The 15605-nt window shown below is 36.7% G+C and overlaps 1 protein-coding gene across 1 annotated transcript; it reads right to left on the bottom strand.

The window, feature by feature from the left end:
- Positions 1 to 11437: 11437 nt before the first annotated feature.
- On the bottom strand, positions 11438 to 15116 carry LOC109007210 (bet1-like SNARE 1-2). Its single transcript, XM_018986790.2, has 6 exons — positions 14930 to 15116; positions 13571 to 13727; positions 12890 to 12946; positions 12754 to 12813; positions 12566 to 12651; positions 11438 to 11758 (listed from the first exon to the last, which is right to left on the bottom strand). Exons 1-6 carry the CDS (start codon positions 14941 to 14943, stop codon positions 11731 to 11733), a joined length of 402 nt encoding a protein of 133 aa, XP_018842335.1. The 5' UTR covers positions 14944 to 15116; the 3' UTR covers positions 11438 to 11730.
- Positions 15117 to 15605: the final 489 nt, after the last annotated feature.

Below are 15605 nucleotides of genomic sequence, written 5' to 3'. Positions count from 1 at the left end.
ATAAGGAGACAAAGGGTCTCCTTGCCTTAGACCCATCAAAGGCATAATAACCTCTCTTGGCTCACCATTTACCACTATAGAATAAGTGACAGACTTTACACAAGTCAGTAGCAACTTAATCCATTGATCACCAAATCCCAACTGAGTTAGCATTGCTTCCAAAAAGCCTTACTCCACCATGTCATAAGCTTTTGACATATCCAATTTAATGGCCATACACCTTTCTCTGCTTTTCATTCTATAGTGCATTGAATGAAGAAGCTCATAAGCAATCACTATATTATTAGTGATCAAACGTCCAGGAATGAAGGCACTTTGATTCCAAGAGATAAGCTTTGTCAAAACTGATTTCAACATATTAGCTAATACTTTGGAAATGAGTTTGTACCACACATTGCATAAACTAATAGGTTGAAATTCATTTACAGTTTTTGGGGAGTTGACCTTTGGAAGCAAAGATATAAGAGTATGATTCAAAACTGACTACATGCTACCACTGTTTAAAAAGCCCAGCACCTCTTTTGAAACATTTGTGCCAACAACATCCCAATGATCCTAGAAAAAACCTGCATTGTAGCCATCTGGCCCTGGAGAGTTTAAAGGAGACATTTGTCTCAAGGCATATACAACCTTTTCTTTATCAAAACCTCGGTCCAATTGTTCCCTCCTAGCAGAAGAGATTCTTTGTTTCACCCCAAGTAAACAAGCCTGAGTAGAGTCTGAAGATGGATGAGAGGATTGAAAAATTTGGGAAAAATGGTTCCAAAACCCACTGGCTATGTCTTCCTTCGTCTCCAGTACTTGTCCTAATCCATCCTCCTTTTTTATCATATTTTTCTTCCTTCTTTGATTGACACAAGCATGATAGAATTCAGTATTTCTATTACCTTTTGCCAACCTATGAGCCTTGGCATGTTGTTTTCATTTCAAATCTTCTTGGTCCAGTAACACCCTAACTCATTTTGAATCCTTTTAATGGCTTGCATATTTTCTAAGCATTCCTCCACTTCCAACTGTCTAATCTCTTTAATTTTCTATTTAATAGTAGCATCTTTATTTTTATTAACATTCCTACTCCAAGTCTTCAGTTCTTTGCTACATACCTCCAGTTTTTGTTGTACACGACCAGAATAAGGTTGCAAACCTCCCCCCTTCTGCCAAGAAGCACTGATAACCTCTTTTTGTCCCTCCTCTTTAGCCCAATTAGCTTCATACTTGAAAAGAAATTGAAGTCTGGTTGCTGGACCTTTGCTTTGTGAGCAAACTAGAACTATTGGATGATGATTTGAGCACATAGCACTCAATGTGTCAACTTTAACATCATAAAATTCATTCCACCATATTTTGTTTGCCAAAGCTCGATCTAACCTCTCTTTAGTAAAAGTGGAATCCTCATGCCTATTACTCCATGTTAACTTACAACGCTTCCACCCCAAGTCAAAAAGATCCCCTTCCTGAAGAACCTCTTTGAACATACCAATCTATGACTCATTCCGAACTCTGCCACCTACTTTCTCATCATGAGAAAGTATCTCATTAAAATCACCTATAATGCACCACCTCATGTTCCTCGGATTAAAGGATTTCAGAAGTTGCCAAACCACCCTTCTCTTACTCGAATCAGGATCCTCATAAAAGCAGTCAAAACCAACATAGTTTATTGTCATTTGGTCTCACGATTAAATTGATATGTCACTGGGAATAATTAACCAACTCCAGTGTTATCTCCTGCTTCCACATGATCATTAGGCCACCATTCCTACCTATAGTGTCCACGGCAACACAGCTCTCATAATTCACTTTCCCTGCTATTCTTAAAGCACTTTCATTGTTCGACTTGGTTTCCATAAGGAAAACCATAGTGGGAGCTTTTGCCTTGAGTTGGAAACTAAGGTTTTGAACTGTTCGGGGGTTCCCAACCCCCGACAGTTCCAACTGAATATTTTCATGGTGCTCGGCAAGGCTTGACCCCAGCCTGCACCACTTCAACGTTACAATCATTGCTGGGATCAAGAGAGAAAAGCTTACCTCTCTTATGCCCAGACACATCTGTAGGATCATCTGTAGTCGACCCAGCAAGCCCTTTTTGCCCTAAAAAGAAATCCTCGCTCTATTGGTTGTGCACCTTAACCCTTTGACCTTTGTTTCCACCAAGAATTGCTTTTAGAAATTTTTGCAGATTGAGATGAAGAAGAAATCCCAACTGCCAAATCTATTTTAGACTCCTATAATAGATTATGAGGTCGGTGGCTTTCCTTAATTGCACTGTTATCAATGGGCTTATCACAGACCAAAGACACGCACTCATTCCTCTCTATCTGGCCCATACCACTTAAGCCCATATCCTAGGGCGAAAGTTTCCTGCCCTGCAAGATGAGAATCAAAACCTGCCTGATGTTCTGAGTTAACTTCCTCTGTGATTAACGACCCCTTAATCCCCTTATCCTCCAATCTCGGAGCCGTTTCTAACTCAATGACATCCTTTCCTACTTGCATGCCGATATTTTTGTCAACCGTTCTGGCATTGCACTTCCCAGAAAATCCAAAATTGTCATGCCCAGATTCCTTCCACCACCGCCCCATGCCGCTGTTGCCCACTGAACCTTCACCATCATTTATTGGGACCTCGGGATCCATTTTTTTCATTCCTCTCATCTTTCTTTTCAGAGCTTGCATCAAAATTTGAGAAGGAAGTCCAGCGTTTAAAGATATCGTCAGCCCAAAGCCAAGGGCCAAACTGTGGCTTATTTGAATGATCAGTATCAGCAGCTGAGGTACACCCAGAAACTCCATGTAATATCCATCCACAGGTAAAGCATAAACGTGGGAGCTTCTCATACTTAAAAGGCAACCATAGCTATTTTCCTTGCACCATAATAATTTGACCTTAAGTAATTGGCTTCTGCAAATTCAATTCTACCTGTAATCTCAAGTACTTCCCCCATCCGATCCCATCCGATACCATCCTCATCTACATCAACATCAAGAACTTGTCCCACAGACTTTCCAATACGCTCTCCCCACTCCTTAGTCATGTTGCCCAAAGGCAGATTATATATCTGCAACCAGAAGTATTCAACATTAAAAATCATCTTACTGGGTTGTAAACCACCCTCATAAGGCTTTAGTATGAAGAGATAATTGTCAAACAGTTATGGTTTCCCCTCAAGGACTTGCTGCCTAGCCATATGATTTGCATAAGTGATTATAAAGACATTCTTTTCCACTTCAAAACGCTGGCTCTTTTGCTAATTCTCCAAATTTTCTCCGTAGTGTTTGCTACGATTTCCTTCCCTACCACCCGATCAGCACAAATCTTCCCAACCAAACTCCTTTCACTCTTCCATAGAATTTCCTCTTCGCTACCCAGAGGGCATTCAATTATTGTTTCCTCTTCTTCCGTTAAACGTAAATGACCACACAGATCCTCAATTTCTTCCATCGAGAACCCTTCGAGCCTTCCGCACAGAGCCTCTTCTCACCAGAGAAGACTATTTTCGCCGCCTCTGTAAGCGTCACCAGAAAGGAGACTTTAGGGCTGAACATAATTAGTATATAATTAAGTTAGACATAAGTTATATACTATTATAATAACATGTAATTAAATACTATAGTACAATTCTATAAGATGAATAAGTTAAGCACTAGTATAGTACAAGTATAATGAGTTAATAAAATGTAATATTAATGTATAATAACCTTAGTATAATAAATTATATTTAAACATTATAGTACAAGTCGATTTAAATAGTAATTGTTAATAATCAATACTAACAATTAAATTGAGTAATAAAAAAGTTATAAGCACTATAATAGAATGATCAATACTAACAAACTATAGTATGATAAACATATAATTAGACACTAGTGAATTAAGATTTATTACTAAACAATACTAACAATTCTAAAAACCATAAATAAAAGACTTAGGGCTGAAACAAAAATTAAGATTAAAATTAAATTTAGGGTTTAAAAAAAACAAGGTTTAGTTTAGGGTTAAGAGAAAAAAAGCCCAAAATGGGAAAAAAGTTGGGTTTAGAAGCCCAAATCTACAGCAGGCCAGCCTAAAAGATGCTACAACCAAAATTCAGTCAAAACGGTATTCTTTTTCCTCAGAAAAATGCAACATTTTGACTACAGTTTCTATGCCTCCCCCCCCCCTAACCAAGCTATAAAAACGACGTCATTTTGACTGTGTACACTAACTACGTTTATTCTACCCAACCCCCTCAACCTCATTTTCATCTCACTCAGATTCTCTTAGAAACCCTAGGTCCTAACTCAGCCCATTGCCTCTCTCTGTCCTCTCCCGCCATGCGATCGTCGATCGACTCCCCTTCGCCGTCCGACTCACTTACTCACTCTCACTCTCACTCACTCTCAAAGATCTGCAGTTTTGTTTAGGATATTAAGACATCAAGAACCGTCAGAGCAACCAACACTATCGAGCACAGTCGATCGAACGATAGAGCACATGCATATGGAACCGAAGCAACCAACATCCTTTACCTCACTATCTATGTCAATTTTTTGGGATTTAATTTGTTGGTTTTAATCTAAGTTTATATCTGCATTTTGGTTTTATTTTTGGGTGATTTCGGTGATTGGGTGGTTGTGGATCTGACCCAAGTCTGATTTCAACTCTGACTTGTTGGAGTGAAGTCTATAGTGGTCGGAGCTGGAGTCGAAATTCAGATTCGAACTCCAACAATGTTAGAGTCAAATTTGGAATTAGGGCATACTGACTCCGCCCTAATTATAACAACAATGAAAAATGAGTTTATTTTTATTTATATATTTATGCGGAATTGAATTGGAATAGTTGTACTTGTTTCTCTTCTAGCTTGTTTATTTTATGTTTCACTCATAATTGATCAATGTATTCAAAAATTTTATTTCACAATAGAATAATCTTTTTTTTCTGTACTTCACAATTCATTATTTTTCCTTAAACTTTTAGGAGTTCTCACTAATAATCCATTTGAAATTGATGAGTTTTTTATCGACTCATTCATATAATATATCAAAATAGACGAAAGACAGTGGCATGGCAAAAAATTTTATTAAAATAAAATCACACGTAAATAATTCCACAATATAAAATAATCATGTCAAATCTTATTTATTATTTTTATTTAGATCGAATCCTTGATCTACTTATAAGTCGTGGTGAAAGATATACGTACACCGCTATGTCAAGCTTGTGTCATTCACACTGCTAAGATGAAAAAATTTGATTTACACTAGATTTGATTTTTAATCTGTTACATTTGAAATTATGTCATATCCACTGTATAAAGAGTGTTTTTTATAGTACTGGTTTGTAAGTAAAATATTTTAATTTTATTTTAATAGTTGGTTGGGTTGATAACTTAAATATATTAAAAAAATAACTATTTTATGTTTTTTTTAATGTAATAAATTAGAGAGAAAAATTAAGTAGGTACTCCCTCATAAAATCCTCACCTCAACTCTGTGGTCGAGTGTCCACATTCGCAGAATGAGGGGACCAAGTGGCCGTCCGCATGCCTTTAATAGGCTCCGTTGAAGACGTGGTAGTACTGGTGAAAGTAATATAAAATTCCAAATTAGGGTAAGATGCGTGAGGGTATTATCGTGCCCGTCAATTTTTTCAAATACGGCTGTGAGCGGCTGATATTAAAAAACTATTACCTTTTTCATGTTATTTCCCTAGCTAGCTCACAAGTCACAAGAGTGGTGGACATGAAGTTTTTGGACTTTGAAACGGTGGCCACAATAAGTATATTAAATATTAGGAGGCTGCTGACATGATTTTCTCAATTGACGATTATTCTTATATATATAAACACTTTTTTTATATAATAGATCTTAGGTAATTTGGGCCGGGTCTATATATAGGAGTGATGCATGCATGTGGTTCATGCACTTTCGAAACGTTTACCTAATCACTAATTTTTAATAAAGAGTAGTGCTACTTATCTTTCATTTTATCACCATCTTCTCATCATTCATCATATGGTATTAAATGATTGGAGACTATTTATTAGATTTCACTTATGAGCTTATCATTTAATCTCACATATATACATCAAGGGATGTTGAGAAGATGATGATAAAAAGGATTATAAATAGATTTTTCCTTTAATAAATTAAAGGATGGAATATCATGCATCTATATTTTAAAGTTTTCTAATAATTATTTATCATATATATATAATTATTAAAACCAAATGGATGTGCATGTTTGGAGTCACAAGTCTTGTTGTCAACTATAAAACTCATTAATTATGTGATATAATAAGCTTAACTAATTAAGTAAATAATGGTTATTAAGAGTTTCACATAAGGTGTTTAGTGAGAAAATCAATATTTTTTTTTTTATAAAGAGGGGTGGGGGGGTTTTGAACTTAGGTTTTCTATTTGGAGAACCGGGTCATATGCCATCAGACCATCAGGTTCTTGACATATATATATATATATTGATTTATATTAATATTAGTAACACATCATGAGTTTGTGAAATTTATATTAATAATGACTATATATATATATATGCATATAGTGGAATTTGAACCAAAATTTGAGAAACAATGATCACGGCCTACTATGTATATTAGATGGAATTGATAGCTGGTCATTATAAGGGTTCAAGTATTGTAATCTCATCACAGAGCACCCCCATATGCGAATTATGAATGAAATGACATCATTATCAAAAGTTGTCCATTTCTCTTGATGATACAACTGTAGCTGGTTTGTAGGCAAAAAGTGAGGGAGGTTAACTGTAGGTTTGTAGTACTTGCTAATTTACGGCAACTTGGTTCGATTTGCCATACATCCATACGCAGCTTTGCCAGTAAATTTAGAAGCTGAAGTTGCCTGGGCCCTGATATCCGATTGTTGCTTTGACGTTAATGATGTTGAATGCTTGTAATTATAATATTCGAGTATATTAGCTTTTCTTTTCCTCTCTCTCTCTCTCACTAAATAATTACAACAGAAACATAGAGCACAAAATCGTTGTAATATCCACGACATATAGTTGAAGGTATTCTATTGTGTCCAAGTTCCCGCGATGTAAGAACGTCTAATATGCATACTGCCATATCCATGTACAGTAGAATTTAGAGGCAATTAGGGACTGGTAATGGTACTCAGATATTCTGTCTTCTAAAGACTAAAGGGGTTCCAAATTAATCCTGTGTAATCTTCGTGCTCCTGCCCTAAAATCATGTCTATATATATTACGTTTTGGTAGCCTCTCATTCATTTTATAGCCAAGTCATCATATATATATATATATATACTAGCAGTGGCTAAAACATGCAAACACGTTTGCCACATCTACCTAATTGAAAAAAAAAATAAAGTGTGACTTCAAATATTAAAATAGTCTAATGCATAAGAGTGAAATTATTGTTTATTCATGTTCATCATTTATTATGGAATTTAAATTATATTAAAAATTCAAATTAATTATATAGTTTTATTCTCTTAAAAATGTTTAGTAAAACTTCATCATTTATATAATGATGAAAAATTAATATTTTATAAATTAAAGTTGATTTTAAATTTATGATATAATATTTATATTTTAATTATCTATTTTATGTTAGTTTAAATCAATATTTAAACCTCCACCGTTAGATTAAATTTGAAGATTCAAGATAAATAGTTGGGATTTAAAATCTTAAACCTAACATTTTCCCTCACTTTTCCTTTCTCCCTCTCTCTCATTCCCCACGCACGCCTTCCCTCTCTCTCACCCAATCTCCTCCCTCAAGCAGCCCAAAGCCACCGTGCGCGACCCTGCGGCGTAATCGACCATCTCACAGGCTTCCCCTCACGCCGGCGAGCAAACCTCACCGTCGAAGCCCCTTGGCAGCTCGTCCCTTAGCCGCACGCGAGCAACCCGAAATGGGTCTCGACGCACCAGTTCTCCACCCTTGCACCACCGTGGCTAAGCCCCAGCTCCACCAAGCACCACCACCGAGTTATCCTCAAGCCGTGGAGTACTTCCATGGAACCCACCACCTGTGGCTCCTCCCTAGCTCCACGCACACAACCCCTCTACACGCACGGGTTTCTCCCCGTAGCGCCGCCGTTAGCCACCCTTACGGCACGGCACCACCACTACCAGCCTCGTCCTTCGCCAATGACCCCTTCACTTCCTCCTTTCCTCCAGCCGACGACCCCTGATTTGTAATTTTGTGATTTTATGATGATTCACTACAAGAAATAAGGCTTTTTACTGTAATTTTTTGTCTGTTGGAAATAAATTCGCTCAAGTTGGAAAATGGTCTTTTGCGACGATTTTTTCACTTTTTATGACAGACAAATTCGCCACAATACTAAATTGATCTTTTGCAACGACTTGTGACTTTTTGCGACCAAAAATTCACCGGAAAAAGTAACTATTTTTTTGTGACGGTTAGTTAATCGTTGTGATTGCGAAAGTGGTCATTTGCAGTGATTTTTTATGTTTAGAAATCGCCAAAATAGTTTATTTCCAGCGATTTTAAAATTGTTGCAAAAAATAACTGGAAATACTACTTATTTGCGGCGAATTGAAATTTCGCCGCAAAATTCAGCACGAAGTTTGAACCTGTTGAATGCACTGTAATTGTTTTTCCGACGATGTTTAGTCGCCACAAATGAGTATTTGGAGCAATATTATTTTTGTTGCTAATGACTTTTTTTATTTGCGGCGAGGATTTTGGTATTTGCAGTGAGATTAAGCCAAAAAAAGCTAATAAAATTAAAATGTCCGCTCGTTCTCCATTCATTTCCCTCCAGCCCTTCCCCCTGCTCTCCCTTTATCTCTCCCCAACTCTTCCTTCTCGAGCACAACCCAAGCCAGTAAGCACAGTCTGTCGCCAACGACCCCACCACGCCACCGCCACCTCACCTCGATAGCCACCCCCTCCTTCTCCCCTACCGCCGATCTCTTTCCTCCTCGAATCTGGCCTCACCTCTCTCTCTCTCTCTCGAATTTCACTATATCGTCGCCACTAGGGGTGTCGTTCGCCACCACCCACACGTCAACGCCGTCGCCAGTTCTCTATCGGAGCCTCCTTCTTCTCCACGCCCAGCCCAACAGCTCGAGGCCCTCCCTCTCTCCCTTGCTCTGTTTAGTGATTAAAACTAGTTTGAAGTTATATATTTATGTTTGTTCAATGGAAGGTCTTGAGTTTTGTTATGTAATATAGAATATGAAAAGGTGAATGGATCTTGAATGAATATGTATTGTGTAGTATTTTTGGGCTAGCTAACTTGAATGAATGGAGCAAGGGCTTTTTACATTGAATTTGAATTAAATTGTGTAGCTTTGATTGATATTTTAAATTTTAAATTCTCGTTTGGATGGAATGATGAAGTTCTTGGATCTTTGTAATGAACTATAAAGTGAAGCATGGAAGCTCACTTGGAGGCTTACTTTGAGAATTAGATATTAAATGGAGTTGTATTGAGAAGATGCAAGGGATGTGTATTATATTGCAGCGATCATTCTGTTTTGTGCAATTTTTTTTTTAATTTTCTAAAACATTATTTCCAGGGACTACACTTCGCTGGAAATTATTTTTTCCTCATATAAGATTATTTGCGGCGCTTACATGTAGCCGCAAATACTCTTTTTCAGCAACAATTACTCACTGCAAAAACTTTATTGTGACGACATATTTCGCCGCAATTAACTTTTATCAACGATTTGGCATCAAACGGGAAGGCCTTTTGCATCGATTTTTTGACTAATTGCAGCTAAAAAAAAAATCGTCGAAAAAAGTATTGTTTTGTGGTGATTTTTATAGTTCGCTAGTTTAACTTATAATTGAACTGAGAATTGTGACGAACATGCGGCGCAGTAAAAATTGCCGAGAAAGATCATTTGCAACAAATTTACGGATTATTTGCAACTATTTTTTATACGAGGAAAGGTCCTGTTTCTTGTAGTGATTTTGCTGTGAAGATTTAGAGATGGACGAAGATGTAGAGAGAGATGTAAGGGAAAGAAGAAAAACGAAAAACAAGTTTACTATTTATTACCATTCATTTATGTTCATCCGTTTATAGTTGTTTTTAAGTATATATATATACATACATACATACATATATATATATATATATATATATAAAAGAGGTTGGTAGGCTTCCGGTTAATGAGTAGTTCACTGTATCTCAAAGATGGGTGGTGCCGTGGTGGTCACCTCTCTGCATTAATTACCCTGCATGAGTTATGGACACCATTTAATCCAAATAAGGTAACCCCTATATTACGCCTTTATACAGGGTAACAATTTGGGGGACTTTAGGTTCCTACAAATTAGTACCTGCATGCAAGGGGTTGGAAACCCTACAATTTCATTAAATTCGTAGGACTCTTCGCTAGGCTTCGCAACTTTTGTTATACCTACCGAATGACTTTAAAACAGGAGAAATGCTTGGGAGCAGTTGGAAGCCGCAGCACACTGTGAAGAATTTTTTTTTTTTTTTTTTCACCCCAGTACGTTGAGTGTGCTGAGACTCTACAAACTACAAACAGTAGAGTGTGATTTAGATTTTTTCTTAAAACAGATCTATAACTCAATTCTGCAGGCGCGCGCACCAAAAAAAAGTGAGTTTGGGGCCTAGAGTTGGTTGAGCCCGAAATCAATCTAGGGGTTACGCGTTTGAGATCCAACAAGAATCAAATTCAGGCTCCATTACTAGGGAACAAATTGCCCATTGGTTAGTCTACATATTACATTTTTTCCAATCTCAATGTCTCGGGCATACACTGGGTATATAGGCTATACGAAAGGAGATAATTCCGGTAAAGCAAAAACATGATCCCCAGCCCCAATCTAATTGGATGCCCAACCAGTACTTGAACAACTAACTGATAAAGACCCTTTCTTTCTGTAATTGGCAAGAGAAAAATTTCGCAGGAAGGTGGGGATTCAACGTTTCCTTCTCTCACTGAAACAAAATGCAAATGCAGCTATAGCACACCGCTTGGGCCAACATGCACCAATATAATAATGCCTAGTGTACCTTCGTATGGGAAATAACTGAAGGTTAAGGATCCAAGATAAATGATGGATGTGAACACGGGGGGACGATTGTGGCAAAGTTGTATTGGTTAGGGTCTGTATTGGCAGTGTGCAAAAGGAAGAAATGAGGAAGACGGCTACAAATGGGGGAGAATGTCAAGAGACGGGTTGGGAGGATCCAACGGAGATTTCAAGCCACACATGGCTCAGTAGTTGCCTGTAGTAAATGAACTTTAGGTGGATATCTAGACTTCTAAATTTTGAAATGGTCCGTTGGAATTTGAATGCATAGAACCAGGGTTAGGTCCACAATATCTGGGCTGTTGAAGTCCGATCCTTAGATAATCTAATCTATTTTTGAAGAAATATTCGAGGAAGAAGCTATGGGAAATCCTCAGTTTGCTTATTGGCCTGATTTCAGTCCCTAATTAGAAACACAATAAATTCTATTAAAAAAATATATTGTGTTTAGATTCAACGCACAGCTTCAAAACTCAATCCGTGGGAGGCAGGCTGCCTACACCTTCAGCCACTGGCCATTGGAGCTAACATAGAACCTCTGTCAATCTTGTGGCAGAACTGCAGAGAAACCACGACTCAATCTCCCATATCTGTTTCTTGTCAGAAAGAAAAAAGGATTAATACACGGTGATGCACATGTTTTGTACTTCGCAGCATCTGTCGACCAAGGAGCAAAATGGATTCTTAGAAATAGACTTCAGCCAAGCATGAAATATCTGAGGACCCTGCAAAGAAATAGGCCAATCAGCATCAAACAGACAGAGTTGTTCAAAATACTCAAACTAGAGAGTCAAGTTTCATCTCGATGTCTAATTATTGTGCAAGAAAATTCATACCACAAAACCTATATTACAGTTGATCAAAGAATAAGTACCAAGCGCTTCATGAGTGTGACTATCTTCATGACACAACATCAGCATGCACGGAATTATCAAGGATGGCTGCTAAGGAAGCCCTAAAATGGCATTCAAATGAAGCCAAAAAAGGATATGCAACTTCTTCCAGATAACAAGCATGAAAGACAGTGGCATGTAAAACTTGAAATCCAAACGCGCCCCAAAAAGAAAACTAGTTTCATGATGATCGAATTTGAGTTTGGAAAATTTGTCAGCCCAGATTGTTAAGGAAAGCCTATAACTAGTAATGCAGTAATTAGGAATTATTGTATCCAAGATTAAAAAAGAATTGTAGGTTTATAATTTAGAAAATTATTCGACCCCCAGAGTTGACATAAATACATCAGAACTCCATAGAATTGGCAATTGAGTATATAAACCATTGGAGAGACGATTTCAGTTTATCAAACATGTCCAAATATTTCTGTTGCAAGAAACATACAGTTAAGAAGATAGCATACCATAGAATAGGTGAGTGAGTATAAATACCATAGTTACATAGTATAAGCATCTCCATAGAGGTAGACCATTGAGTTTACAACTTTAAAATAAATTTACAATGATTGATATGGTTATCCCCTTTTGTACGGCATTCAATTTGCAAATGACAGTAATTACCACAGTATAATTATTTACCTCATGAGATAAAATATAACTAAGAAGAAAACCACGAAGCATGCAACAAGAGTACATGTTCTCCTGTTTGATTTCTTCTCAAATACCTACACAGTAATGATATCACCTTAGTCAACCATTATGACAGCTCTGTAAATAAAATAAAAAGAAAGACAAGCAAGGTGGTAAAGTAGATCTTGTCCATGTACCATTTTGAACCGATCCATGGTTCCTGACATTATGCCCCTTGATGAATCCATGTCGTTACCCTGATTTTAAATAGAACTGGTTTACAACATAGATGAAACAACTTTCACTCATATGGGGTGTTAGTAACACACTTACCATTCGGTCAAGCAAACGATTATGACTCTCCACCTCCTCATGTATATCCCCTGTTAACTGTCGGTAGCTAATATATCAATAAGAAGTTATTTTGTAAGGAAATTACATCTAAAAAGAATGACTCTAATCCTTTCTCTAACCAACTAACTCATTCATACACCATCTCAGTTCTGTACAGCATAAATAATGGCAGTTTAGATACAAGTAAGAAAGCATGCAGTAAGCTGCATAAAGGTGCACAAATATGTAATCCTAACATAGTGACAAAAGAAGGTTTGATGAATGCATCTTTTGGAGAGTGTATGACAGTCTGCACAGGCATGAGACGGGTGACATGGCATATAAAAACTGTGCCTATACATAATGTTGTTCAAAACGATGAGCATGATTTCAGAACACCTCTTAAAACAAATATTTGCTTCCAAGGTAGTCCCCAACAATATTTCCCTAAAGAATATATAAACCACAGGGAATTTATCCAATGAATGAGCACTGTAATACATTTATGCATGCTACTGGATATATATATATATATATATTTTTCTAATTATGCATGCTACTGGATATATTGGGATTGTTAGGATTATAGATGACAGTTTTGGAGACTTGTATTCATCACATGAAACTCATTGCCAGAGAACTCACCAACACTGGTCATCCTTTTTCCTATACTGAACTTACTTTCTTAAGAAATATAACCCTATCTTGCAGACTGTCTACAGCGTTCTCATTGTCATGATCGTCAGTTCCATGGGAGTGTGATGAGGGCACCCTAAGACCACCTTCCTCAAGGCCATCAAAACCATCAAATAGAGATGCTCTGGAAGCACGGTGCTCCCTGTACAGAAAGAAATTATGCCATAATTATGAACAAAAAATTATACCATACATTATGATGGTTATCTTTCTGTTTACGTACACTTAACAGAGACTTCTGCAAAACAGGGAAAAAGCAGTACCGGGAAGATACCAATTTCAAATGCATATCGATATACAGATAGCTTTTGAATTAGAATAGGGTTTTTACCGTCCGACATTTCATAGAACTGAGTCTTGCTCCCACAAGAGAAATGTTAGTGAGAAAGTTTTAAGAAAGAAATCCACTTACTCATTTGTTTTTACAATATATCTCATCTCATCTCATCTCATCTCATCTAATCATTACAATTTTTCCAAATTCTCACACAAAATAAAATAAAGAATTCAACTTTTTCAAATCTCAAAAAAATAATACTATTAAAAAAATATATTCTAACAATATTTTATTCAATTTTCAACTTTTATCTCAACTCATCTCATCTTATCTCATCTCATCTGCGAAAACAAACGAATGCATCTCCTGCTTTCTAATAAAACTTTTTGATAATTTTACCTTCCAGGCAGACTCACATTTACATGCTCTCACGTACATGTTTATAAATAATCACAGAGGAATAATAAAAAAAATATAATAGACACCTATTGTCAAGAGATTCCCAACCATCACATTAATAATATAAATCTACATCAGATCCCCCCCCCCCTTCCAGGTTGTGTTGTTTCTTTTGTCTATTCTCCTGTCGTGCTTGCAATTTTGCCTAAATGGTTGATCGCGTTCAGCCAAACTAATCCAATTCTAGATTCATACTAATCGAGGAACGAAAATCTGAATTCAACAATACGCGAATGACCGCGTTTGTAATTTACGGATAATATTGCATCAAAGAGCATTGGTTCTCCACAACCTCAAGTCCAAGTAAATTCACTCCCCCCGCTCCCTACACCTCTACCCAAAATCAAAACCAAAATTAAGATTTCAATAACCCACATCTACGAGAAACTCAATAAGATAGACCTGAATTAAGCAAAAAAAGAAAAAAGAAACAGAAAACAATCGAGTTTGTTTGAAATCCAGATCTTCATAACCAAGGAAATAAAGAAAAACTACAGAGAATTTGAAATAAAATCGATTGAATATGAGGTTAATTGCGTCACATTGCGTTAAAATGTTATGTGTAAAAGAAAGATGAATGTGAGCGATAAAAGGATTCGCAGCAGAACCTTCTGTAACTCATTCCTAGAAGGATTCACAGAGTCGGCGTTCGTTTCTGCTTCCAAGGTTTCAGATTTTGTGTAAGAATTTTGATAAAACTGACGGGCCGCGGGTGACGAACCAAGTTCAGAGAGCAGCCGCAGAGGTTTTACATACTCGACGCTCCGTTTCTTTGCCGAGGAAACGAAGGAAAAGAAAAATGTACGGCATCGGTTCCTTTCGGGTCTAGCTGGTCGCTCCGTCAATTGCGTTTCGAAGCCCATTCAAATTTCAAGCCCGGCCAGGTTTCTAAGCCCAATCAAATAACTAAGATCTTATGAGGTTAAGGTTATTTCTGTAAAGCAAGAGATATAGACCAATGAAGTAGATTTTATTATTCAGAGGAATACTGATCACACTAATTAAGTAGCAGATCTTAAGTGATTTTATATATCTATATCTTAAAAAAACAGCTATTTAAAATATGCCACAAAGATTTGTATGATTGGGAATAAAAAAATTCACGAACGAAAGTATTTCTCTATTACTTGTAATTATCTATGAGAATTTTCCTTACAAAAATAAACGAGATCCGGTTTGGATACAAAAGTATATCTAACTCATTTCAATTTATTTTATTTCATCTTATTTAATTATTATAATTTTTTTAAATTTTCACATAAAATATAATAAATAATTCAATTT

The sequence above is a fragment of the Juglans regia genome, chromosome 7, assembly GCF_001411555.2.
Source record: "Juglans regia cultivar Chandler chromosome 7, Walnut 2.0, whole genome shotgun sequence".
Lineage (NCBI taxonomy): Eukaryota > Viridiplantae > Streptophyta > Magnoliopsida > Fagales > Juglandaceae > Juglans > Juglans regia.
This window is presented reverse-complemented; position numbering and strand designations above follow the sequence as displayed.